The 27478-nt window shown below is 50.3% G+C and overlaps 1 protein-coding gene across 8 annotated transcripts; it reads right to left on the reverse strand.

Moving 5' to 3' along the window:
- Nucleotides 1–36: 36 nt before the first annotated feature.
- On the reverse strand, nt 37–26641 carry RTKN (rhotekin). Of its 8 annotated transcripts, none has more exons than XM_030921360.1 (13): nt 14096–14388; nt 13292–13718; nt 6593–6792; nt 4734–4795; nt 4583–4636; nt 4366–4483; nt 3965–4174; nt 3015–3109; nt 2798–2904; nt 2445–2573; nt 1602–1770; nt 1346–1450; nt 37–751 (listed from the first exon to the last, which is right to left on the reverse strand). In XM_030921360.1, the coding sequence occupies exons 2-13, from the start codon at nt 13361–13363 to the stop codon at nt 420–422; spliced, it is 1653 nt and encodes a 550-aa protein (XP_030777220.1). In that variant the 5' UTR covers nt 13364–13718; nt 14096–14388; the 3' UTR covers nt 37–419. The 8 variants fall into 8 exon arrangements, with proteins under 8 accessions (XP_030777220.1, XP_010377544.2, XP_030777219.1 ...); XM_030921359.1 differs by lacking the exons at nt 13292–13718; nt 14096–14388 and adding exons at nt 15441–16264; nt 26618–26641 and having other exon boundaries at nt 40–751; XM_030921361.1 differs by lacking the exon at nt 14096–14388 and adding an exon at nt 15441–15545 and having other exon boundaries at nt 40–751.
- Between the last annotated feature and the right edge of the window lie 837 nt (nt 26642–27478).

A 27478-nucleotide genomic window follows, 5' to 3' on the forward strand; every position in this document is an offset into this window, starting at 1 on the left:
GAGGCAGGTCTAAACCAGGCAGAGAGAGGCACCCTGTCCTCAGGAGCCAGGTGAAGGCTGCTGTTAAATAGCTTTAATGGTTGATGTGGGAGTCACAAGGGAGGTATGTTTCCTCCAAGGGTTCTTCAGTGCCATCCTCAAAGCTGGTTAGTGCAGGGAGGTAGGGCAGAGTTGGTTCCAGTTTTCTTCCAGGAAGGGTTTAGGGAGGTCCCAGCCAGCCCCAGGAATGAGTCCCTCAGTACCATGGCAACCACAATTTAAGAGGGGCTTCTGCCCACCCCTGCAGCCTACCCCAGGTCCAGCAGAGGAACAGGAGGCCAGACTGGCCAGCTTGCTATAGACAGCGCTGTATCCAGAGCCCGACTGTGCATGGGTCATTTTCTCTTCTGGGCAGATCCTATGCCAGCTACCTTTCTCTCTCACACTGGTGACTGGAGCCAAGTGCGAGGTTGGCCTTTACTGCAGAGGCCTCTGGTCCGTGGGGATCGCTGAGGTGGGAGGGGGGCAACCAAGCGAGCCCTCGGGGAGTGGTCTGGGGGGACAGCATCCAGGGAAAAGGTTCGGGGTCTCCCCCAGGGCAGGGGGTGGGTCCAGGCTGGGGCTGGGGCCACTGAGGCAGGCGAGCAAGGGTTAGGCAGGGCAGGCTGGTCTGTAAACATTGCCAGCCAGGGTGGGGGTGTCTCCAGCCTTGCGCCCTCCCGCTGGGTCAGGATGTCTGTCACCGCTGCGATGTCATCCAGCGGCTCAATAGCTGTGGCACCAGGAATGGATTGGGGGAGGGGTGGGCTAGTCAGAGCTCAGGCCCCAAGCCTACCCAGCCCTATCACCTGTCACTGTAATAGGAAGAAAGCAAAGCCCGGATCTCAGCCGAGATTGCATTATCCTGCAGGAGCAGCCCCTCACCTGGGCCCCCTGGGGCGACGGGCTCTGATAAAACTGAGATGAGGGGCACAAGGTAGATGGGGATGGGAAGGGGACGGGTGGGGAGCAGAGGTGGGTGAAGAAACCAAGAAAGAGGAGAAAATGAAAGCGGTGCCAGGCAAGTGAGGGGTCAGAGGAAGAGACAGGAATCCACATGCAGAAAGGGAAACAGAAAACAAGAAATTAGGAAAGAAATCAATGAAATGATCCTGGCTCATTGGGGTTTTGTTTTGAACTTTGGTGGAGGTGGTTCTAAGAAGAGTTGGAGAAGAGAAAAGAACACACAGGATTGGGTGAGAATTGGGTCCCCAGGGATCCGGTGTAGCCCAGAGTGTGCTTTCTCTGTTTCCATTATCTGGTTTCTCTTTAAGTCCCCAACCCTACTTCCCATTAGCTTCCTGGAGTGCACATTCCTCTCACTTACCCATCTCATGGTACAAGGACCCCTGCTTTGCCAGTGCTTGGGGTGGTTTCCGGGAAGCAGGAGTTTCAATTTTCATGATTTCGTCACAACACTGCTTCCACTGGCCTGGAGGAAGAGCGCTGATTAGAAGAGAAGGCCAGGCTGCCCTTTCTCCTGCTACATTCCCTTCCACACAATCTTGAAACAGAGACCTTTAGTAAAAATGACAAAACTCCAGTCCTTCCCAAAGGTTCAACCCAGCCCCCTTCTCTCTTACTCATGTCAAAGAAAAGCTGCCACAGAGCCTCCATCCAGCTCTGCAGGGCTTCCCGACTTTCTGTCTGAAGGGTGTGTGTCACCTCATCATCCCCATACTGGTTACTGATGCTTAGCGTGAAGGGCCGTCCTACAGCCTGGTCCAGCTCCCCTGCCCGGACTCGAGTCTCCTGCAGGAGAAAGAAGAGGTCTACCTTGGTCACAGAAGTTGGCAGTGAGAATCAGGCAGCCTTGATCACCCCTGCCTTAGAAGGATGAGCTTGCGGGGCTTTTGCTGAGCCCTCTCATTTGTCTCCTACTGACCAGAGTAGGAAGAAATGGCAAAAAAGGGCTGGAGATGAGACAGCCAGTCCTGAGTCAGGGGAGGAAGATCAACTTGAGACAGGGAAAGATGGATTGAGCAAGGCAGGGAAGACACAGAGGCAGGAAAGGATGCTCCAGCCAGAGGTCCCTCAGAACTGCCAAAAAGTAGGCAGGAAAGCCAATAAAAGGGATAAGGAGCAAAGAAGGGCAATTGGACCTGGAGAGAAATGGGAAGTGGTAAAATAGATACAAATTGGAATCTGAGGGAGAAGAGGGAGAGAGGATGAAGAGCCCTGAACTGGCAGGCGGGAAAACCCTCTCTGAGACTTGGCAGGGACTGAGGATGGCAAATGAATGGGACAATCCTCTCCCAGTGATGCTGTGGTGGGGGAGAATACGGGCCCCAGAAGCTGGATGTGGCACTGTCAGGAGCAGGAGGCCTGCTTCTATCTCTTTGAGGTACGTGCCCACCCTACTGGGGCCTGAAGGAGAGGCTTCTGGGCCTGTGCCTTTGGTGGCCTTACCACAAGGGACCCATCACCTTGTTGATGGCAATAGTAAGCAGCGGCTCTTCCCCAGTGTCTGCATCCTCAGGTCGCCGGTAACAGAAGAGGTTTGTGCCTTTCAGAACTCCATGCACTTGTGCCCAGTTCTGCATCTCCCCAGCTTGCTGCACAAATGACTCAACATTTTCTGGGGAAGTCACACCCCCCAGTATCCCTCTTCTCAGCCCCCCTTTTGTCCACCCTGCTGTCCATTCCTCCCCTCATCTGGTCATATCCCATTTCTTCCACCCAAATCTTGATTTTTCATTAGCTCTTCTATTCCTGGTTATCCAGCTCTCCTCTACCTTCTCCCTGCTCCCTTCCACTCCTCAGGGCCCTCTCACCTCACCTGCACCCTGAGGGTACCACTTGCAGTAGGCTGAGTCATGCAGAGAGGCTGAGCTGCCAGACGGCAACACACGCTACCATAAAGGGGTAGCCAGGCAGGGTTCTCCTCTGGAGGAGGAGGAAGTGCAGGGTGAGGTAGGGGAATGAGAAGGGGACCATCCCACAGCCCCTCTTCTCACCATCACATGTGTGTGTCCCCCATGCACATACATACTTACCATGACTGGCAAGGGTGAGGTCATGTGTGCGGAATCCATCTTGCACTGCTGCCAGGGTGAGTGTGGTGTGAGCCAAGAGGTGGTAACGAGGACCACTAAGGGAGATAGGAGAGAGCATCAGCCGAGGGAGGGGCGTGTTGGCCAGCAGGAACTCTAAGAGCTGAGCAGATCTGCCCCATTGTTCAGGCTGCCCCACAGAAAACTCGCTTGTCTCCCCAGAGGGTTAGGAATGAACATTTACTGAGCTCCAGCTAAGTGTCAGGACCTAATATGTTTTATCCCACTGTATTCCTATGACAGCCCTGTGAGGTTGGTGGCATTCTTCAACTAGATGAGGCAACTTGAGGCTTAGCGAGGTTAAGAAACTTGCCCATAATTTGTAGCTGGAAAGTGGGGGAGTTTGAATTTGAACCCATATCTGTGTCCAAAATCAGTATTCTGTTGACTACCCAAAGGTTCTCAAACTGTTTCTCAGAGTTTCAGTGGTCCCATGAGGTGTCTCTGGGTGCATGTAGGTACCACCACAGGTCCAGGATACTCTGCTCCAACCAAGAAGCTCTGCTCTATCCACATAAAATGTATTTGCTAGGCTGAGTGCTGTGGCTCATACCTGTAATCCTACCATTTTGGGAGGCCGAGGCAGGAGGATCACTTGAGCCCAGGAGTTCGAGACCCCGTCTCTAAAAATAAAATGTATTTGCTGCTACTAAAAAGTTAAGACCCCAAGGCCTAAGTCTCCCTGCCTTCCTACTGGTCTTCTGGACTGGCTTCAGCCCAGTTCTGGGGCATGGGCTGGAATGCCTCCCAGCTACGTGGCCACTGCTCATTCATGTCTGTCCGCACATCCTGGCAGCAATGCAAAATGGGTTCTGCACACTCAACACAGTTCAAAGGTCACCTGTGGGCCGAATATAGGCAGCTGAGGGTGGTGGCAGTGTGCAAGGCCTTACCCAACAGCTGGGGTGGGAAGCAAGATGGGACTGCTCCCTGAACCCCCAGCACTGTCCAGCGATGCCCGGACACGCCTCCCTGAGGAGCGGCCCAGGGAGCTGCTGAGTTTGGTGGCAAGCCTCTTGGGGGCGCCAGTCAGGGCCCCCTCTTCTTCCACACACGCCCCATACAGCTCTAACCGAAGTTCAAAGTCTGGTCCCGCCTCAGCGCTGGTGGGAGGAAGGAGGGTGATCACAGGAAAGTCCGGGGAGGCAGAGGGTGGGGGATGTGGGTGGGGCAAGTGCAGGACAGCTCCACAGGGAAGGCCAGGTGCCCCCCACCCCCAGCTTCCTCCCCTGGAACTTGCTCATCCAGAACTGGAGCAGAGTGGAGGAAGGGAGCCACAGTTTGAGGTACTCACAAGAGCACATTGCTCTGAAAGGAGATGTCTGTAAGGGTCCTGTCCACCAGGATCATCTCTGTGTCCTGGATGTGTTCCCCCAGCTGCAGTAGCAGGAACACAGCCCAGCGGTGCAAGTCTGGGAACAAAGAGGGCAAAACTCAAAAAATACGTCCCACAAGAGCCTCCTACTTCAGGGTCATTCCCCTGAATCTGTCCCAGGGTGTGTGGAACTCACCACCTTTGTTCTTGAAATATTCTGTGTCCTTCCACATGAGTGGAATCCGGAGGTCTAAGGGGAAGAGGGGTAGGAACAGATGTTGAGATGGGGCAGGAGGCCGTGTGCCTGGGCAAGGGGTGCCAGCAGCTGGGGTAGCTGTGCTTCTTACCGGAGATGCAGACCCGGCCGCGGCAGGGGGAGCGCTCAGCGGGCGGGCCACTGTCAGAAGGCCTGTGGATAAATCACAATGTCCTGGCCTGGCCTCTAGCCACTATTCCCCCTTGCTCTGGTCCCAAGGACTCTAGGATCCCCCTGGTCCCAGGGCCTCAGCCACCAGGTCCCCAGCCAGGCTGACAGGCAGGGCTGAGGGACTATAAGGGAAAGTTGTCCATTGAACCCAGCAGTTTGCCAGGCTTGGGGACACCAGGGACACTCAAGCCACATTAACTCACACATAAGGCACAAGCTCAGGGCTCCTCTCTCCAAGCACCCTCCCTGACCACCTCTCCAGACCCCTGCCAAAAACAGGTGTGGCCTTGAGGGGACAGGTGCCCACAGAGAGACTTCATTTCAGGGCTCTCCATTAAACCCCTGCCTTAGAGGCATTTCCAGGCTTTTTTTTTTTCTTTTTTCTTTTTTTTAACAATAGGAAGGCTGCTTATTCCCCACTATCCCATCACTTCTTTGATATAGGAGGGTACTGGGTCAGAAAATAATTTGGCCAACATTTGTTCAAAGGAAAATCACCAATAGGGAAGAGTTATGTTCCATTCACTACAGACCCTTTTCCTTCCCTACCACTCCCCAACTTTGATTTCTCCTTTTTCCTCCTGGCCCTATATGCTGTACCCTACTAGTGCCCCAAGTTCTGCAGCCCCTCCCCACCCCACTGCAGGGCCCAACACCCCACCTTCCCTCCCTCCCTGTGCATCAGGACTCACCACATGTGTCCCTTTCCTGAAGTGACTGCCAGTTCATCTGTACTTATCAATAATGCCACTAAAGTAATTACTGACTTAGTAGAGCCTTAAGCTAAATGATGTGGCACTAATGGCAATGTGTTTAGCTGCTAGGCACTTGGGGTGTACCTCAAATCACCTGTGTGGGCTGTGTGAGGACTTAGGCAGGACAGAGTCCGTCCATGCTGCTTCTCAGGAGAGGCTGTCCCCCCGCCAGCTTGCCCTTCCTCTAGCTTCATGGGATAGCCATAGAGTAGATTTTCTGCCTTCTTCTGGTAGCTTAATGGGTGAGCTCCTGGCAACCTCCCCTTGTGTCAGCCTTCATGGGTGGAATGAGCACCATGCCTGTGAGGGGCTGGGACTAATTCCCCAAGCAGCCTCAGTGGAGTAAGTAGGCCACTTTCCTAAAAACCAATTCTCCAAATGACCACTTTATCCAAATTGGCATATTCTTAGAATAATTTGCCAAATATTTTCCCCAATATTTTGGTTTTATCATGGCATCACTTAAGTCATTATAGACTTGTCAGATCAACAGTCTAATGTCAGTGTTGCTTACATTTTACATCCAGAAGCTGCGCTCTTTTAGAATGCACAATCTAATTTGTTTGAATGGGTAGGCTTTCCTTAAGTGGTTTCTTATTTCCTTTCCCACTCCCTGCCTCTGATGGTGAACCCCAGATAATAAACTATTGTCGGTATGTGGTAAATTGGCCATTTTGTGAACTAGCATTGAGGAAATTAATTTTCCAAAAGCCAGGTAGCCAGTCTTACTGGATCACAGACAGGGCTTAGCATATTAGTGCTTTTGCATTACTTGCTACCCTTCAGATCAGCTGCCTTTCACCAGACACACTGACTTTCCTAAGTCCTGCCCTGCCTACTCACAAATGCACCTCTGGGCAACACATAATGGTGGTAAAACACCAAGGTCTCTCCCAGGTCCCTGATAAGACTTCATGGGGAAGTCATCTTTAAGGTGGTCCACATGCCACACATGCACACACTGCACCATCACCACCCAGAAGGCCTCCTGCCTCCATCAAGGCCTCGCCTCCCCCTTGCTCACCGCCGGCCTGTCTTCCCCAGCACCTGCGCCTCCTTGCGCCGCTGCAGCTCGCCCATGTAGCTGAGGATGCGGCTGTTGCACACTAGCAGGCTCTTGGTGGCCTCTAGAGCCTGCTCTCGCTGGGAGCAGGCTGCCAGCAGCTTACAGGCCCCTTCCCTCATCCGGATCTCATGGTCTAGCTTCCTCTGCAACTCCGTGTCCTAGCCAGGGTTGGGGGAAGGGTGAGAAGGAAATGTCAGTCAGAGGACAGGCTAAAGCACTCCCCAGTCCCCAAGTGGGCTGTGGCCAGTAAAACTGACAAGAAACTAATGTTTTAGGCAGTTCAAGAGCAGGCACCGGGTGTCAATCTCAGCTGCCCACGAATATCCAGAGAAGCTTTGTAGCCAGGTGCAGTGGTGTGTGAGGGAGGCTGAGGCGGGAGGATCCCTTGAGCCTAGAAGATCAAAGGCCAGCTTGAGCAACACAGTGAGACTCCACCCCTAAAAAATATATATAACAAATAAAAATAGAGATGCCCTCATGCATTTGATGGTTGGAAGTATAAATTCCTTCAGCCTCTTTTGAGTGTAATTTGGAAAAAAAATCTATGAAAACTATGAATTCATATATCCTTTAATCCAGCTATCCAATATCTAGGAGTTTATCTTACACATACAGTTTCACATATAACTAGGTAAAGCCATAATACAAAAATATTCATTGCAGCATTGTTTTAAACATCAAAATTAAAACCCCCTCACCTCAGTAGGACATTGGTTAAATAAGTAACAGCACATCTGTACCCTGTAGTATTGCAGACATTAAAGAGGTATGCATTTGTATGCAGATATGAAACAATCTCCAAAATAAATTATGTGAGGAAAGAATGGTAGCATTACACATACATGTATGATATATATGTGTATGCATACATATATATACATATATATAGATATGCATATTTATGCATAAAATATTAGTGATTGTAGGCCTGGGAGCCAGGAATGGAAAACATTTATGATACTTTTTTTTTTTTTTTTTTTTTTGAGACGGAGTCTTGCTCTGTCGCCCAGGCTGGAGTGCAGTGGCTGGATCTCAGCTCACTGCAAGCTCCGCCTCCCGGGTTCACGCCATTCTCCTGCCTCAGCCTCCCGAGTAGCTGGGACTACAGGCACCCGCCAGGTCGCCCGGCTAGTTTTTTGTATTTTTAGTAGAGACGGGGTTTCACCATGTTAGCCAGGATGGTCTTGATCTCCTGACCTCGTGATCCGCCCGTCTCGGCCTCCCAAAGTGCTGGGATTACAGGCTTGAGCCACCGCGCCCGGCCGATACTTTTTTTTTTTTGAGATTGGGTCTCACTCTGTCACCCAGGCTGGAGTGCAGTGGCGCAATCTCAACTCACTGCAACTTCCACCTTCCAGGTTCAAGTGATTCTTGTGCCTCAGCCTCCTGAATAGCTGAGATTACAGGCATGCACCACCATGCCCAACTAAGTTTTGTATTTTTTTTTTTTTTTTTTTTTGAGACTGAGTCTCACTCTGTTGCCCAGGCTGGAGTGCAGTGGCATGATCTCGGCTCACTGAAACCTCCACCTCCCAGGTTCAAGCAATTATCCTGCCTCAGCCTCCGGAGTAGCTGGGATTACAGGTGTGAGCCACCACACCCAGCTAATTTTTATATTTTTAGTAGAGACGGGGTTTCACCATGTTGGCCAGGCTGGTCTCGAAATCCTGACCTCAGGTGATCTACCCGCCTCAGCCTCCCAAAGTGCTGGGATTATAGGCATGAGACACCATGCCTGGCCAAACTTTTGTATTCTTAGTAAAGATGGGGTTTCGCCATGTTGGCCAGCCTAGTCTCGAACTCCTGGCCTCAAGTGATCCTCCCGCCTCGGCCTCCCAGAGTGCTGGGATTACAGGCTTGAGTCACCGTGCCCAGCCTAATGATACTTTATATATACGCTTTGTACTACTGGAAATTGTATTTCCTTTAAAAAATATCAGATCTTTGGAGTTTAAAAAAAAAAAATGACCAGGCCCTACCTAAGATTTGCAGAATAAGAATCTCTAGGAGTGGGGCATATGTACTTTTGGAAGACTCCCCAAGTGATTCTGAGGTACAGCCAGGTTGAGAACCACCAACTCATGGGAATGGATAGAAGGAAAGGCAAATGTGAGTTATCCCTCAGACTCAAGTGATGCTGGGGACATCTAGTTGGCAAGGGATCAGTGGACAAGGAGCATACCACCTACAGTGTTCATTGATGCTGCAAAGAACCCTATACACCCCAAATTAGGAGACCCAACACCTACTGGCCCTCTGAGCTTGGGAGATAAGGTCAGAGGCAAGGAATGGGGATGGGAAGGTAGGTGGTCCAGGAGTGAGAGACTGTGGATAAGAGCCAGCTGAGAGGCACTGGGAGAGACACCAGGATTCTCAGGAACATTCATTTAGAAAGGAGCCCTGGAGGTCCTGCTTCTTAAAAAGCAATGGGCAATTTGCTCAACCTCCCTAAGCCTCAGTTTCCCCATCTGTAAAGCAGGAATGGAAATAGTCCCTAGATCCTAGGGCTGTGAGAATTCTGTGAGGCAGGAACTTAAAGCACTTAGCACAGTGCCCAGCATGCGGCTTACATTAATGGCAGGGATGCTTATTTTCATGATGCTATACTTTGGCGGTAGCAGCATTTACTCAGTCAACACTGGAGCATTCCTGTGCTCTGCAAGGCTGTACATTTAAAATCCAGCTGGGAGATGAGAGATGATAACTTTAATGGCTGCTCCATAAGTGCCATGTCATGGCACAATCATGCTCACAAGAAACAGACTCTGTTTGCTTCTGGCTGAGGTGATCAAGGAAAGCTTCAGAGAGGAGTTGGAAGACTAACTCCATCACAGTGTACAGATTGGCTCAGGAGACAAGTCGAGTCACCCGTTTGAAACAGGGGAACTAATGTGACCACCCCAAACCTGTCTTTTTCCTCATACCAGCTCTCCTCCATACCCTGTGCCCTTGTATCTGTCCCTAGTGGCTCCAGCCTTCAAGTCTCTCAGACCTGAACACCCTAAATTCCCTCTTCTAAACCCTTGTCCTGCCTGCCTACAGATGCTTCCTTGGCTATTTTCTGGGCCACTGTGCTAGGCCGGACTTTTATCACCTTCCCCCTGTTTTCCTTCTGTAATAAGCCAACCCTTTCCCAAAGCCCCTCCACCAAGAAGCCCTTTCAGACTACATAGGTTCTCCCAGTCTAGTTTTGTCTGCACCAGGGTTCTACGCTGCCTGCCAACCCCAACCCTAGTCTGCACCCAGTTTCAGCCACAAACATCCCAAATGGGTGAGCCCGGCAGGAAGGGGACACAGAGGTGTCCTCAACCCCCATTTTGGCTAGTCTCATCCCAGTCCCAGCACTCACGGATCCTTCCCCAGCCCTGTCCATTGCGAGAGGCGCGCACAGGCGCGCGAAGTCCAGAGAGCTGCACTGGTCTGGGGAGCCGGCGGGGCCCGAGGGCCGCGGGAAATCGGAGGAGCCAGGGCGCCGGCGTAGCTGCACCGCCTCCAGCCGCAGCGCTCAGGGCGCCGGTGACATCAGCTCCCAATTGCCGCGAGAGCAACTGAGGGGTACCAGGGCGTTGGAGGTCCCTCCGGGCACCTGGTTGGGCTTGGCTCAAGGCGGTGCTTCCACCGAGACTCCGTCGCGGCAGGAAGGGACCTCCGGGAGTCCGCCCCACTGCCCTGGAAAAGCTCCTGGCCTTCACGACGTGCTCCAGCTCCGGGAGGCCCCTCCCGCATAGCGTTTGCCCTCCAAGTTGACCCCTTGCCTGAGAGTATGGAGGGCGGATAGTGTATACATTGGGAGAGCTGGGGCCCTAGGGAGGTCGCTGGGCCTAATATGGATGAGCGGGACCACAAGCCCAGACACCTCCTCTATTTCCTTACTGCTCTCCAGCCCCAAATCCACTCTCCCAAGGCCCAAGGCCGGGAGCGCCCTAGGAAACTGGCTCCCACCTTTTCACGCAGAGGAACTGGGAATCCTGGCTCAGGATCTGGACCCTTGTGCTTCTAGCGTTTCCCCACCCCAGGGATAGTTCTTTGTTGCCCCCTCCCCACCCAAACACACCCTCTCCCCAAGTGGGCATCATTTCCCCCAGGCTCTCCTGGGAAAGAGCCCAGAGCTGGGTGTCAGCTGGACCTGGGTCAGATCCCAAGGGGCTAGAGAATGAGTCATGTGCCCCACACACATTAGGCCCCCTGTTGATATCCCTTCCACCCCTCCCACTCTCTTCTGTCTCTGACTTCCTGCTCTGCTTCTCACCACCCTCTGTTTCCTTCAGAATTTCCACCAGGGCTAAGTACAAATCCTGGCTTAGGGACTTGACAAGCCCAGAGAATTTGACCCCTGGAGCCTGAGTTTGTAAAATGGGGAGTATTCCACCTCCTTCGTAGCATTGTTTGAGAATTATATGGGAAAGTCTCATCTCTACCCGGGCCTAGCATGTATTTTAAAACAAGCTCCCTTTACTTGCAGCTTGAGTCACTTCCTCCAGAAAGTCTTCTGGGATTTACTCTTCCATGACTATCTCTCTTAACATTCCCTGAAATATCAATGGGTCTCTCTTTTGAGGATCTGCTGAACTTGGTTGAGAAAGAACACAGCACCCTCAGCCACTCTCCTAAAGGAGAGTGACCAAAGTGAAACTAAGCCTCTCCTCTGCCCCAGAACTTGAACAGGCCTCCCACAGAGAAAAATTACATTTTTTGGAGGAGGGCAGGATGCAGAATTTAAACATTTACATACCTAGACCAGCTCTGTCCAATAAAACCTTCTGTGCTGATGGAAATGTTCAGTAGCCATCTAGCACGTGAAATATGGCTACAGCAACTGTAACTGACATGGACACTGCAGAGGACTACGAATGGCAAATAGGTTTTATCTCATGCACTGATGGAGGATAATTAGGTAGAGTCCCAACGAGTTCACTGGACACTTTTCTACAAATTAGGAAAAGTTGACCCTCTCCAGGCAAACAAATTAGATAAAGGTGCTCCCTCCTGATGCAGTTGAAACCAGACCAGGACTCTCACCTCTGGCTGGCATCTGTGTGAAGGACACAACCTGCACAGTTTATGCCAAGATGGTCCTGAGAAAGATTCTGAGGCCAGGTCTGGGCTCATTGATAAAGAGTGCCAAAATTGACCAGTAACATCTACTATGATCCAGGGAGTGGGGGCAGGGCTTGAGCAGGGCAGCACATACAATATCCTGCCATTCCTGATCTAGACTCTTTGCAGTCCTGCCTCTGACCTCTCAGCAGCAGCCCCTGTCTGGTCCAGGCAGTTACTTCCACAGCTTCCTCCATCATCCCCACCTCCGTAAACAGCCACACCACCCAGTTGCTTAGCCACATACCTGGGAATCATCCTGGAGTTCTCTTTCTTTGCCTTACCCCTCCCATCCAATCCATCAGCAAATCCTGTCAGACCTACCACTACCATTTTAAATCTACTCCCTTTCTCCACCATGAGCATTTTAATTCACACCACCAGGTTTACTACCCTATTACTGAAACAGCCTCCCACCTGGTGGACATTTGTGACCTCTTTTGCCAACCCTCCACGCCCAACCCTACCATCAACTTCCCACCAGCCTATTCTCCATAGCAGCCATCATTTAAAAACATGACTCATGAGTCATTCCCTTGCTTAAAACCCTTCCATGGCCCAACATCACACTTAAGGTGAAATCCAGGTGCCTTATCATGGTCTTCAAGGCCCTGCATGATCTGGCCCCTGCCCATCAGCTCCACCCCTAACTACTATATTCCAGCCACACTGGCTCTCTTTCCCACAAATATATTACCCTCGTCCTCATCTCAGGGCCTTTGCCCTTCCTCCAATCTTCACATATCTCCAAATCCTCCTGGGCTTAGCTCAAAGATCTCCCAACAGAGGCCTCCCCTGACCTCACATCTAACATTGCCTACCTCATCTGATTTTCATTACATCCCCATTTTCATCATAATTTCTTTACGTGATATTATTTATGTGTTTGTATGTATATTTCTATTCTCCCACTACAATGGAACTTTCATGTCTTGTTCACTGAGGTATCCTATGGTCTAGAAAGGAGCTTGGCACATAGTACATGTTCTATACGTGTGTTTAAGAATACATAGGGCAAGGCGCAGTGGCTCACACCTGTAATCTCAACATTTTGGGAGGTCGAGGTAGGGAGATCACTTGAGCCAGGACTAGCCTGGGCAATATAGTGAGACCTCGTCTCTGTAAATAATTGAAAAAAACAAATACTTGAATAAACAGCACCTTGCCATCTCAAGGGCCAGCAGAATCCTTACTCATAGCCCAGCGTCCTTCTCTTCTCTAGTAAAGCTACATCCTTTCTGCAAACCTCGCTCACGTTGAACTCCTCTCCTTCCCATACCTAAAAGGAACCCTTGTCCCCAGAACAGACATCTACACTCACCCACAGAGCTTCCTGAAATAGGTGTAAAAACCCTGCTGCAAACATAAGACTACGATGGGCAGAACTGAGCCTGGGTCCACACACTGTACCCAACACAAGGCATAGGGAACCACCTGTCCCTCTCCCCACTTTAAGCAGGCCTGGCTCTCCCCAACATGCTCTAGCAGGAATGTGCAGGGCAGACATTGGGGCTGGGATGCAAGTGAAGAAAGTGTATACTCCAAGGGTGGGGGGATTACCTCCAGGCTGAGTGCCATCTGCCGAATGTAGAGCATATTCAGGTCCTCCAGGATGTGCAATCTGTCCTGCATCTCTGTGCCCCCCGGTGCCCTTTCCTGTGTTAGCCCCTCCAGAGGGGGGACAGACAGGTACCACACTGTCCCACAGTTCCTCCTCCCACTGTTCCCTCAGTCTTTAAAGAGGTGGCCAGCTTTTGGGCAGAGGTCAGAGGCTGCCCTTATCCCTCTGCACTCCTGTTAAACCTCTCTGACTGCTGTGACAAATTTTCCTCACCCACTGCTGCTCCAGGGCCCTGCTGTGAGTCAGGCAGGGAAAAAAAGGAAAGTGAAGTGAGGATGAGTGGGGTCCCAGGAGGAAAGGCCAGCTGCAGAGGGGGCTCTAGGCACAGAGTGTCCAGTCTCGCTTTGGTGGCAGCTGTTCTCCCAGCTGTGGAAGAAAAAGGCCCTTTCATTCCGACTCTGGCTGCTCCCCAGCCCCCGCCCACATCCCTGGCCTGGTGGACAGAGAATCTATGTGTGGAGAGGGCAGTGAGGGGCAGGCACAACTGGAAGGGGGCAGGGAAACGAAGCCTCATGCAGGTTCTAGAGCCATGGGACTTGCAGGAAGTTGGAGCTTTCCGAGAGGGGTTCGAGCTTAGTTTGAGAAAGTTAGGAAAAAGAGCCACAGAGGTGAGGACCTCAGGGGAGAGTGAGCCCAGGGAGCCCAGGACAAAGGGGTGAGTTGGTAAAGCAGCCCAGCCCCAGGGCCACCCCTTCCAACTCAGGGCCCCCATCCAGCCCCCTCCACCCTGGACTCACAATTACCTCGCTTTTCCAGAGAAGGGAGGAGAGGGAGGGAGGAAAGCAGGGGTGTGTCTGTTTGCTGCTGTCCCCGCTCCCTTCTGCAGGCCCCTTCCCTTCCAGACAGGAAACCAGCCCCGAATCCCAGCCAGCTGCAGCCTAGCGCCCCCGCCTCCACTCCAGGCCCACGGAGTCACACTCCACTCGGCGGCCGCCGGGCTCTGCGGCTCCGCCCCAGCTCCTCCGAGCTGTCCCCGAAGGCCAGGCTAGTCCCAGGGGCGGCCCCAGCTCCCAGGCCCCTCCTCCTGGTCCCAGGCCTCGCCCCTTACTGCCCCACGCTGGCCCCACGCGGGTTCCTCGGTCCCAGTCGCTTGGGGGCAAGGGGACCCGACAAAGGCCCCCTCTCCGCAGGCCCACCAGCTTCTGAATCAGAGAAGGCACGGGACACCGGGACAAGGGTGTGAAAGAGCCTTTGTTTTGGGCAGGCTGGAGGGAAAGGGCAGAAGCCAGGCCTGGAATCCCAGCCGGGAGGGCGAGGGGGCGGGAGGAAGGCCCACCTCACTTAACCCTTTCCAGACCCGGAAGGGAAGGCTTGGAACTGGGCTCTCCTTGGGCGAGTGTGAGTCTGACCTTGGGGACGGAAGAGTCTTCGGGGTAGCTATTCGCCCTGTTAGTCCCCGCTCAACCACACACCTTCAGCCCCGCCCTAGCCTCTAGGGCTTTACAGGTGGGGCTCCAACCGGTTAACGCGTGGACGGTGGACAGGGGGAAACGCTCAGCCTAGGGGCTGGACTCCTCTTAGGCACCAGGAAAGGAGGCGGAAATTTTGCGTGTGGGAAGTAACCCCAAAGAGTTAAAAGCCCTGCAGGGGCATAGAGGAGCCTTTGAATTGGGCTTCGGAGAAGCAAGCCACCCCGGCCTAAAGTCGGGATTGACGACAGGCTGGCCCAGATGGCTGCGACAGGTTGTGGGATGGGGCTGGCGGCAGGAGAACAAGCGGGAGCCCAGGCCAAGAGTCCGAGCGTTTGGGGCCCGCCTAGTTGCCCACTGCCCTTGCCCCGGGGATGCCTAGGACATTTTGGGGTCCAGGCACATTTTGGGAGTCGAGCTGGGGCCCTACAAATGGAGACCAGCCTTTTTCCAGGCTCAGGCAAATCATCCTAACCAGGCCGGGGAATGGGCAGCACGGATCCAATGAAAATGCAGACCGTCCACACCTTACTTTTTAGGTCAACAACTCCGTCGGGTTTGTACCCAGACCGTGCGTCACCGTCCCTCGGCGTCCACGCGGGCGAGGGAAGGAGACCGAGGTGGTTGGGGCTGGCCCCGCGAGCCGCGGAAGGGGAAGGCAGGGACGCGGGTCTCTCACCTCTGGCGGGTCGCTGAAGAGGCTGAGTCGGAAGCGGCCGCGTTTGAACTCCATCTCCAGGGCGGAGCCCCTGGCCACGGTGACCCGGCTCCGGTGGTTTCGGGAGAACATGTTGGCTGCCCTGCGACTTTGCCTGCGCAGTGAGCTCCCCGCGCCGCCCGGCTTAGCCTCCTTTCCGCGGCTTCCGTCTCTCGACGCTCGCCCGCCAGTCCGGCCGGGAATCTCCCGCTGCGGGGCTCCAAACCCCGCCCTCGGAGAGGACACCTGGGCCGGGCAGGGCGCGGCAACCTCCTCTTCCACCCCCGCCAAAGGCCCAGCCCGTCCGGCCAGTCCCTGGGCGCCAAGCCGACCTGGCCCGACGGCTCCGGAGCCAGGGGCGCCCTGCACCTCGCGAGCACTGCGGAGGCGCGTTCTCCCTGCCCGCGCGGGTCGCGAGCGCTTACCTGGACTTGGGGCGGGCTGAGAGGCCCTGCCCCGCCAGCCGCCCCCGCCTGGCAAGCCTGGCTTCACGGGCGCTGAAAACCCCGTGGCCCAGGGATCGCCGCATAGCACGTTCCGGCTCTACTCGGGCCCTGGGACCTTGCCCAGTTTCAATCCCGGCAGCCTCTGAAGAGACCCTTTTCAACATCCCACAGTCCCGAATATTCCTTCTTCGTCCCCCTCCCCACTTAGGTTCCTCTGCGAGGCTATCCGCCCAAGCCTAGTGGCCACAACTAATGAGGCGGTGCTTAAACACGTCGTGAAACCCCAGCTCTGTCACTGACTCACCTTGCAGTCATTGACTTGGTCCAGTCATTGGCCTTTCTGAGCTTCAGCTTTCTCATCTGTTCAGTGGGAATACTGTAATTATCACCACTCCTCAACTTGCTATGAGGATTACCTATAAGAATGCGGGTAACATGCCCAGCATAGTGCCTGGCACAAGGCAAGTGCCCCATATTTGCAGCCATAAAGAGCAGCCGGGCGCGGTGCAATCCCAGCACTTTGGGAGGCTTAGGAGGGTGGATCACCGGAGGTCGGGAGTTCGAGACCAGCCTGACCAACATGGAGAAACCCCGTCTCTACTAAAAATACAAAATGTAGCCGGCCGTGGTGGCGCATGCCTGTAATCCCAGCTACTTGAGAGGCTGAGGGAGGAGAATCGCTTGAATCCGGGAAGCAGAGGTTGTGGTGAGCTGAGACTGCACCACTGCACTCCAGCCTGGGAAACAAGAGCGAAACTACGTCTCAAAAAAAAAAAAAAAAAAAAAAAAAAAAAAAAAAAACAATGACTGGGCGCAGTGGCTCAAGTCTGTAATCCTAGCACTTTGGGAGGCCAAGGGGGACTGATCACTTGAGCTCAGGAGTTGGAGACCAGCCTGGGCAACATGGTGAAACCCTGTCTCAACAAAACACACACACACAGACACACACACAAATTAGCCTGGCCTGGTGGTGGTGCACACCTGTAGTCCCAGCTACTCGGGAGGCTAAGGTGGGAGGATGGCTTGAGACCAAAAGCTCAAGTCCAGTCTGGGCAACGTAGTGGGACCCCATCTCTTAAAAAGCATTACAAATATATATTACTTTTTATTTTTATTTATTTATTTTTTTTGAGACAGAGTCTTGCTCTGTCACCCAGGCTGGAGTGCAATGGCATGATTTCGGCTCACTGCAACCTCTGCCTCCTGGGTTCAATCGATTCTCCTGCCTCAGCCTCCTGAGTAGTTGGGATTACAGGTGTCTGCCACCATGTCCAGCTAATTTTTGTATTTTCAGTAGAGACAGGGTTACACCATGTTGGTAAGGCTGGTCTCCAACTCTTGACCTCAGGTGATACACCTGCCTCGGTCTCCCAAAGTGCTGGGATTTCAGGCATGGCCCATGCCTGGCCAATATTATCTATCTAATAGATATAGATATAGATATAGATATAGATATAGATATAGATATAGATATAGATATATCAGCTGCTTTGCTGGATGGCTGGACTTACCCAGCTGGACTTATCACTCCCTGCTTCCATAAAAACAGGGTTCCCTTCTTGCCCACTCGGGGGAAAGCCCAGTGGAAGAGAAGGAAATGGTAAAGGATTAGCTTGCTGACCACACATAAAGGGATCTCCTGAAGGTTTCAGAACACAGACAGAACCTGAGAAAGGGTCAGGCTCCTACATAGCAGGCTGGCTGGACCCAGAGACATACCAGGCTTGAGCTCTTAGAGAGTCCAGATTAGAAATTTCTGCTATGGCAAATCATTCAAGATTCTTTTGGAAAAGCTGACTGAAAATTACTAAAGCAAATGGGGAAATGTATTGGCTCCTGGAACTGAGCCAATACAAACAAATGAGCCAGGGGTCAAGCTTTAGATGTGGCTTGACCCACTCATTGAGTGTCAGGAAGATCCAGTCTCTTCCCAACACTTGGCTCTACTTTCCTCCATGTTGGCTTCACTCTCTACAGTGTAACGAAATTGCTGCCCAAAATTCTGGGTCTACATCTTTTCAGGCTTAAATTCATCTGAAAAGAGCATCTGTTTCCTGAGGCTCCTACACATGTCTGGGATTCACTGTGAGACATTTAGGATCATTCATCCATCCCAAACCAATCACTGGAGTCAGAGGGTGGCCAGATATGAACCAATTGCTGTGGCTAAGGAAGTTCTAGGTGCTAGCTGGCCAGGCCTGGGGTCACTTGCCCATTCCTGGAGACTAACCAGAACCCAGTGAACTGGGAGGGAGAAGGTGGGGTAGGGTTGTTTCCCAAAGAATGTTCCAACCACTACCACCAGAAGGTGAGAGAATGGAAAATGAACAGGAAAAACAACCAACATCCTCTACACACAAAATTTTATATGGAGAAGAGAGTTCTTCTGGTCAGTAGGAAAGGCAGATGAAAAGATTTATAAAGTCCATGGCATCTGAGATTAACCATAAAAGATGTGTGAGGGGAAAGAAAGGGAAAGATAGTGTTCCTTAATTTCTTCAAATACTCATCATCACTCATCTGAACTGTAAGCCTTCTAGGGAGGGGCAGTCCGTCTTGTCCCCAGTGCCTGGCACATAGCAAGTGATCAATAAACATCAGTTGAAGTAAATAAACAAAGGAGAAGCATGCAGATTTGAGAGTCTTTGACTGAGATGTGCCATCCTGTTGGACTAAGACAGTTCATTTCAAATGTTTGCTTTTAAGCAACAGAACCTTTTTTTTTTTTTCAATGAAATCTTACCTGAAATGTGTGAAATCAAATCAGAGCTGCTATGATGGGAATAGGTGCTGGAGCCTCACGCCTTGTCTACCCACAGGTGCTCAGCCACTCCCTGCTCCCCCAGTGAACACAAGCTCTATGGAAAGGTTTGAAAACCCCTGGCCTGGCCGGGTGCAGTGGCTCATGTCTGTAATCCCAGCACTTTGGGAGGCCGAGGCGGGCGGATCGCAAGGTCAGAAGATGGAGACCATCCTGGCTAACACGGTGAAACCCCGTCTCTACTAAAAATACAAAAAATGAGCCGGGCGTGGTGGCGGGCACCTGTAGTCCCAGCTACTCAAGAGGCTCAGGCAGGAGAGTGGCATGAACCCGGGAGGCGGAGCTTGCAGTGAGCCGAGATTGCGCCACTGCATTCCAGCCTGGGTGACAGAGTGAGACTCCGTCTCAAGAAAAAAAAAAGAAAAGAAAAAGAAAACCCGTGGCCTGAGACCCAGGAAGGAGGCAGAGGAATGGAGGATCTTCAAAAAGGAGGTTGAGCTCAAATCCTGCCTGAGACTTTGTACTCAATGTGGCTGAAGATTTTGGGGAAGGAGAGACATGATCAGGTTTATCTTATATTATATATATATCACTCTGTTGCCTAGCTGGAGCAAAGTGGTGCCATGATAATGCACTGCAGCCTTGAACTCCTGGGCTCAAGCAATCCTCCTGTCTCAGCCTCCTGAGTAGCTAGGACTAAAGGCATGCACCACCATGCGAAGCTAATTTTTAAAATTTTTTTGTAGAGACAGTATTGTACAGGCTAGTCTTGAACTCCTGGCCTCAAGTGATTCTCCTGCCTCAGCCTCCCAAAATTCTGGGATTACAGGCGTGACCACTGTTCCTCAGCCCAGAATTAACTTTAGAGATTGTAATTTGGCAACCTTTTCCATAAATCAGTTGGAGGAGTTGTGACTGAAGTCAGGGAAGCCAACTAACACTGCACTCAACTGAGGGAGGAGAGATAAGGGTCAAAATTTCCATGATTTTTTTTTTTTTTTTTTTTGAGATGGAGTCTTGCTCTGTCGCCCAGGCTGGAGTGTAGTGGCTCGATCTCGGCTCACTGCAAGCTCCGTCTCCTGGGTTCACGCCATTCTCCTGCCTCAGCCTCCCGAGTAGCTGGGACTACAGGTGCTCGCCACCACGCCTGGCTCATTTTTTGTATTTTTAGTAGAGACGGGGTTTCACCGTGTTAGCCAGGATGGTCTCCATCTTCTGACCTTGCGATCCGCCCGCCTCGGCCTCCCAAAGTGCTGGGATTACAGGCGTGAGCCACCGCGCCCAGCTGGATTTATTTATTTATGTATTTATGTAGGTATGTATGTATGATTTTTATTTTTATTTTTGAGACGGAGTCTAGCTCTGTCGCCCAGGCTAGAGTGCAGTGGCGCAATCTCGGCTCACTGCAACCTCTGCCTCACAGGTTCACACGATTCTCCTGCCTCAGCCTCTTGAGTAGCTGGGATTACAGGCACATACCACCACGCCCGGCTAATTTTTCTATTTTTAGTAGAGACGGGGTTTCACCATGTTGGTCAGTCTGGTCTTGAACTCCTGACCTTGTAATCCGCCCACCTCGGCCTCCCAAAGTGCTAGGATTACAGGCCTGAGCCACCGCACTCGGCCGGATTTATTTTTTAAGTTAAATTTTCATTTGAAAAATATTTGAAAGTACATGTACGTTTTTTAAACACTATAAATGCCACTGTTTTTTAAATAATGTAAATGATGAAAACAATGAATAAGAGTATGCCTTCCCCACCCTCAATTATTCCACTTCCAGAAGAAAACAGTGAGACAGTTTGGTGCATTCAAGTGCTGAAGCTCACACCAGCGGCTTGTGTTGCTGACTTTTCTGGAATTGGGCATGCCAGTTGCTAAACATTGCCTTAATTAAAAATTAAATTACCAGCTGGGCGCAGTGGCTCACGCCTGTAATCCCAGCACTTTGGGAGGCCAAGGCAGGCAGATCACAAAGTCAGGAGTTTGACACCAGCCTGACCAACATAGTGAAACTCCATCTCTACTAAAAATACAAAAATTAGCTGGGCGCTACTTAGGAGGCTGAGGCAGGAGAATTGCTTGTACCTGGGAGGCGGAGGTTGCAGTAGGCTGAGATTGGGCCACTGCACTCCAGCCTGGGCAACAGAGCAAGGCTCCATCTCAAAAAAAAAAAAAAAAAAAAAATTAAATTAAATTAAATTAAATTACATAAACATATAGCTAAATAAATTTCATTAAAGCAAAGGTAATAAATATTCAAAACTCATCACTTCCTGAGTATTTTACTGCATTTCACTATGAGGTCTTGAGTAGTTTCCATCTGTAGTATCTGTATGGAGGGAATGCTATATATGCCAATGCACATCTCTTTCCAACTCTGTATTCAGTGGTGTCTCATTTGAAATTGGCCATGGTGGGAGTACTTACACAACAGAAATAGGTGAACATAACAAATCCAGCTTGTTGTTTGTTTGTTTGTTTTCCCCTGGGGAGCTTTTGTTAAACATTTATCAACATGCCACTGGTTTGGTGCACAGTCTTTCCAACTTTATCCTTTTGTTTATGTCTGTATCTGTATCTCCCCAGCTACAAAACAGATATGTGGGAAAGGGGCTGTGGGTCACCTAGTGTTCAAATCATCTTATATTTCTGCACACTTCCCCACTGTGGACAGTATTGACAGAATGAGCTCTAGCCCCTTTATGGTAGTTGGAGAACATTTATTCTTCTTCCCACTTTTTCACAGCCTAAAGGTAGGCACTTGGCCTAACCCAACTAACTGGAATGTTTCCAACTGGACTTTGAATATTGAGGGAGTGCAGACAAGACCTAGCCAGAGTTCATGATATACACTCAGTGCACCTGCAGCACCTGAGAAGGGCGTAGCAGTGCCAGTAGAAGATTCTCACAGCAAGTTCAAGTGGCCTGACTTCAGTGTGGCCTTGGCATAACCTTAGCCATAGGTTCGTGCTGCCTGGCCTCCTTTGAGTCTTGCTTCTTATCCAGGGAAAGTATGAGACGAGCCCCAAAACCTTTTATCCAGGGAAATAAAAACATTTTATCCAGGGAAATTTGAGTCTCACTTCTTATCCAGGGAAAGTACGAGATTAGCCACCTGGCATGGTGGCTCATGCCTGTAATCCCAGGACTTTAGGAGGCTGAGGGAGGAGGATCACTTGAGCCCAGGAATTTGAGACCAGCCTGGGCAACATAGTGAGACCCTGTCTCCACAAAAAATAAAAAAGATTGGGCACGGTGGCTCACGCCTGTAATCCCAGCACTTTGGGAGGCTGAGGCAGGTGGATCACTTGAGGCCAGGAGTTCAAGACCAGCCTTGCCAACATGGTGAAAACCCATCCCTACTAACAACACAAAACAATTAGCCAGGTGTGGTGGGGGGCACTTGTAATCCCAGCTACTTGGGAGGCTGAGGCAGGAGAATTGCTTGAACCCAGGAGGCGGAGGTTGCAGTGAGCTGAGATCGCACCATTACACTCCAGCCTGGGCGACAGAATGAGACTGTGTTTCAAAAAAAATGAAAAAAAGGCTGGGAGTGGGACTCATGCCTGTAATCCCAGCACTTTGAGAGGCCGAGGCGGGCGGATCATGAGATCAAGATTACCTGGCCAACATGGTGAAACTCCATCTCTACTAAAAATATGACAATTAGCTGGGCGTGGTGGTGCACACCTATAGTCCCAGCTACTCGGGAGGGTGATGCAGGACAATCGCTTGAACCCGGGAGGCACAGGTTGCAGTGAACTGAGATCGCGCCACTGCACTCCAGTCTGGTGACAGAGCGAGACTCCGTCTAAAAAAAAAAAAAATTAAAACAACAAAACAAAACAACAATGACAAAAAACTACAAATAAAAAAGTGGCCAGACATGATGGCACTAGCCAGTCATCCCAGCTACTTGGGAGGCTGACAAAGGAGGATCACTTGAGCTTGGGAGATTGAGGCTGCAATAAGCCAATAAGCCATGATTGTGCTACTGCACTCCAGCCTGGATGACAGAGCAAGACCTTTCCTTAAAAAAGAAAAAAAAAGGCCGGGTGCGGTGGCTCAAGCCTGTAATCCCAGCACTTTGGGAGGCCAAGACGGGCAGATCACGAGGTCAGGAGATCGAGACCATCCTGGCTAGCACGGTGAAACCCCGTCTCTACTAAAAAATACAAAAAACTGGCCCGGGCGCGGTGGCTCAAGCCTGTAATCCCAGCACTTTGGGAGGCCGAGACAGGCGGATCACGAGGTCAGGAGATCGAGACTATCCTGGCTAACATGGTGAAACCCCGTCTCTACTAAAAAATACAAAAAACTAGCTGGGCGAGGTGGCGGGCGCCTGTAGTCCCAGCTACTTGGGAGGCTGAGGCAGGAGAATGGTGTAAACCCAGGAGGCAGAGCTTGCAGTGAGCTGAGATCCGGCCACTGCACTCCAGCCTGGGCGACAAAGCGAGACTCCGTCTCAAAAAAAAAAAAAAAAAAATACAAAAAACTAGCTGGGCGAGGTGGCAGGCGCCTGTAGTCCCAGCTACTCAGGAGGCTGAGGCAGGAGAATGGCGTGAACCCGGGAGGCGGAGCTTGCAGTTAGCTGAGATCTGGCCACTGCACTCCAACCTGGGTGACAGACATGTCAAAATGATAAGAAACCAGCTTAAAGGAATACTCACTGGCCAAACCTGTGAGAAATTTGAGCATCAAGCCAGGCGTGGAGGCTCCTGCCTATAACCCCAGCCCATACGGAGGCCAAGGCAGGAGGACTGCTTTTGCCTAGGAGTTAGAGACCAGCCTGGGCAACATAACCTGAACCCTACAAAAAATTTAAAAAATTAGTTGGGCAGGGTGGCACATCCCTGTAATCCCAGCTACTCAGGAGACTGAGGTGGGAGGATCAGTTGAGGCCAGCAATTCGAGGTTGCAGGGAGCTATGATTTGGCCACTACAATAGAGCTAGACTCTGTCTGCCTCTAAAAATTGAGCATCATAATGAGTAATGACAGCAATGGATTACAACTCACTGCTTAAAATTGGAACCCATACTGAAACAAATAAATATGTATGTAAATAAATATAAGAGAAAGCCCTTATAGTAGAATGCTAACTAATACATGTAACTGCAATAATGGAAATAGATCACCATTTGGCAATTATTATAGTAGAGTTGATTCATACAGTAGTCTTCAATGGATACAAAGCCTGGTGGGTGGAGGTTTGATGGGGAATGGGATATTAGGGTAGTTGCAGAGTATTTCCCAGAAAATACTTATTAGTTGGAAAGGGCAAAAATGGTGATGTTACAGTGGAGGAAATTGGCAGACAGCATCTTGACCAGGTAATCAAGGTTAATATCATCAGTGGTGGGAAAAGCTGACATCATGGGCCTCCCAATATGACACACTGAGAAGAACACAGTATAATGTTTTTGTGGGCCGGGCACGGTGGCTCACGCTTGTAATCCCAACACTTTGGGAGGCTGAGGCAGGAGAATCGCTTGAGCCCAGAAGTTCAAGACCAGCCTGGGCAACACAGCGAGACCCTGTCTCAAAAAAAAAAATCAATTTTTTGTGTGTGTGGTGTTCTTGCCAAGAATTTATAAGTCTAGGCCAGCCATGGCGGCTCATAGTGTAATCCCAACACTTTGGGAGGCTGAAGTGGGCAGATCACTTGAAGCCAAGAGTTCAAGACCAGCCTGACCAACATGGCAAAACTCCATTTCTACCAAAAAATACAAAAATTAGCTGGGCATGGTGGTGCACACCTGTAGTCCCAGCTACTCAGGAGGCTGAGGCACGAGAATTGCTTGAACCCAGGCAGCAGAGATTGTAGTGAGCTGAGATCATACCACTGCACTCCAGCCTGGGTGACAGAGCAAGACTCTGTCTCAATCAACCAATCGATGTAAAAATCTAGACCTGAGGAAACACCAGACAGACCCAAGTTGATGGCCATCCTATAGAATTAAAGACTTCTACCCTTTAAATTTGTCAAGGTCATGAAAGACAGGATAAGAGTGAGGAAATGTTCCAGATTAAAACAGATTAAAGGGACTTAATTTAAAAATGTAATACATGATCCTAAATTTGGATCCTGGATAAAAAGAAAAAGGAGGACCAGGCACAGTGGCTCATACCTATAATCCCAGCACTTTGGGAGGCTGAGGCGGGTAGATCACCTGAGGTTGGGAGTTTGAGACCAACCTGACCAACAGGGAGAAACCCTATCTCTACTAAAAATACAAAATTAGCATATGCCTGTAATCCCAGCTACTCAGGAGGCTGAGGCAGGAGGATCACTTGAACTTGTGAGGAGGAGGTTGCAGTGAGCCGAGATTGCACCATTTCACTCCAGCCTGGGCAACAAGAGCGAAACTCCATCTCAAAAAAAAAAAAAAAAAAAAAAAGAGGCCAGGTGTGGTGGCTCATCCCTGTAATCTCAGCACTTTGGGAGGCTGAAGCGGGTGGATCACGAGGTAAGGAGTTCAAGGTCAGCCTAGCCAACACGGTGAAATTCCATCTCTACTAAAAATACAAAAATTAGCCAGGGATGGTAGCAGGTGCCTGTAATTCCAGTTACTTAGGAGGTCAAGACAGAGAACTGCTTGAACCCAGGAGGCAGAGGTTGCAGTGAGCCGAGACTGTGCCACTGCACTCCAGCCTGGGCGACAGAGTGAGACTCCGTCTCAAAAAAAAAAAAAAAAAAAAAAAAAAAAAAAAAAAAAAGGGAGGTATTTCACAGTTTTACAGTTGCTGAAATTTGAATGGTGTCTGGATTAATGTTGTATCAAGTTAATTTCCTGATTGGGACAGTTGCACAAAGCTTATAGAAAACTGTGCTTGTTTGAGGGAAATACACACTGCATGATTTAGGAGTGAAATGACATCATGTCTGCGACTTGCTCTCATATTGATCAGAAAAAGAATAATGATGTAAACTAAAAATAAAATTCTGAGTCCCCCAACCATGTTGGGCCATTCCATGTTAACCTGAAAAACTAGTATGGGCCATGATGGGAAAGGGGGGCTGGACATGCCTTGTTAGACCCTCCTCCCTTTTGGACTCTTTAAGTCTGATAAGAAACATTTACAATGTATTCTCTCTGAAGTCGGCCACCTGGATGCTTCACTTGCATGATAAAATCTTGGTCTCCACAACCCCTTATGTCAACCCAGACATTCCTTTCTATTGATCCCAAGTCTCTAGACAATAATTTAACTCTTTTTTTTCTTTTGAGATGGAGTTTCACTCTTGCTGCCCAGGCTGGAGTCCAATGGCTTGATGTCAGCTCACTGCAACCTCTGCCTCCTGGGTTCAAGCGATTCTCTTGCCTCAGCCTCCCCAGTAGCTGGGATTACAGGCATGTGCCACCATGTCCAGTTAATTTTTGTATTTTTAGTAGAGACGGGGTTTCACCACATTGGCCAGGCTGTTCTTAAACTCCTGGCCTCAGGCGATCCACCTGCCTTGGCCTCCCAAAGTGCTGGGATTAGAGGTGTGAGCCACCGCAGTCAGCCAATAATTTAACTCTTTCAACCAATTGCCAATCAGAAAACTTCTGCATCTACACAATACCTGAAAGCCCCCACCTTCCAGTTGTCCTGCCTTTCCAGACCAAACCAACGTACATCTTACATGTATTGATTGATGTCTTATGTCTCCCTAAAATGTATAAAATCAAATTGTAGTCAGATCACTTTGGGCACATGTTCTCAGGATCTCTTGAGGGGTGTGTCAAGGGCCATTGGTCACTCATATTTGGCTCTGAATAAATCTCTTCAAATATTTTAGTTTGACTTTTCATTGACAATGATAATGGGCATAAACACAGATAAATGTTAACAATTTCAGAATCTGCCCCACCCCCCAACCATGTTGGGCATTCCATGTTAACCTGAAACACGTGGAATGTTTAAGGAGATAAGAAAGTTTTGGCCTGGCACTGTGGCTCACACCTGTAATCCCAGCATTTTGGGAGGCTGAGGCAGGAGGATCGCTTGAGCTCAGGAGTCTGAGACCAGCCTGGACAATATGGCCAAACCTTGTCCCTACAAAAAAAAAAAAAAAAATAGAAGAATTAGCTGAGCATGGTGGTGTGTACCTGTAGTCCCAACTACTTGGGAGGCTGAGGTGGGAGGATCACTCAAGCCTGGGAGTTTGAGGCTGCAGTAAGCCATGTTTGCACCACTGCATTCCAGCCTGGGAGACAGAGCTAGACCCTGTCTCAAAAACAAAACAAAACAAAATAAAACAAAAACATTATTAGAGAAAGTTATTTGTATTCATCTTGCAATTTTTCTGTTTGAAGTTATTTCAAAATAATTGTTTAAAATAAGACTAAGAAGTCTTTCAGAAGAAGAGTGCCTCTCAGCCTACAAACATGCTCAAATCTCTCTCACTCTTAAACAAAGCAAAACTAAAAACAAACAAAATAATGAAGCCAGTTGTCACTTACTGTTGCCACTTCCTCCCTACTGGGCATCATGATGCACAGGAAACGTCACTGGGCCAGGTGTCAGGAAGCCTCTGTTTGAGTCTGGCTCTGCCACTCCCTAACTTTGTGACTTTGGCAAAAACATTTCTTTTTCTAAGCCTCGGTTTCCTCATTTATAAGGTGAAAACAATGGTATCTCCCTTATGGGGATGCTGTGGGGGCCAAGGGAGAGAAGGAATATGAAGGCAGATTATAAACTCGAATGTATTCTACAAATACGAATTGCAAGTGATCTCTCACTGTAACTCCTGGTGATAAGAGTATTGCCTTCACACCATGGTAAAAGCCATTCTCTTCTTAGAGCTCAGCCTGCCCTCTGAAG

Source organism: Rhinopithecus roxellana, chromosome 17 (assembly GCF_007565055.1).
Source record: "Rhinopithecus roxellana isolate Shanxi Qingling chromosome 17, ASM756505v1, whole genome shotgun sequence".
Lineage (NCBI taxonomy): Eukaryota > Metazoa > Chordata > Mammalia > Primates > Cercopithecidae > Rhinopithecus > Rhinopithecus roxellana.

What these genes read in the sequence shown, in the direction of transcription:
- RTKN (XM_030921359.1), bottom strand. Translation starts at nt 15,551, where the DNA reads ATGTTCTCCCGAAACCACCGGAGCCGGGTCACCGTGGCCAGGGGCTCC. An exon ending in TTTCAGAGCAATGTGCTCTT is followed by an intron (nt 4,175 to 4,365) that starts GTGAGTACCTCA and finishes TCCTCCCACCAG; the next exon opens with CGCTGAGGCGGGACCAGACT. An exon ending in CTTCCCACCCCAGCTGTTGG is followed by an intron (nt 3,110 to 3,964) that starts GTAAGGCCTTGC and finishes TATCTCCCTTAG; the next exon opens with TGGTCCTCGTTACCACCTCT.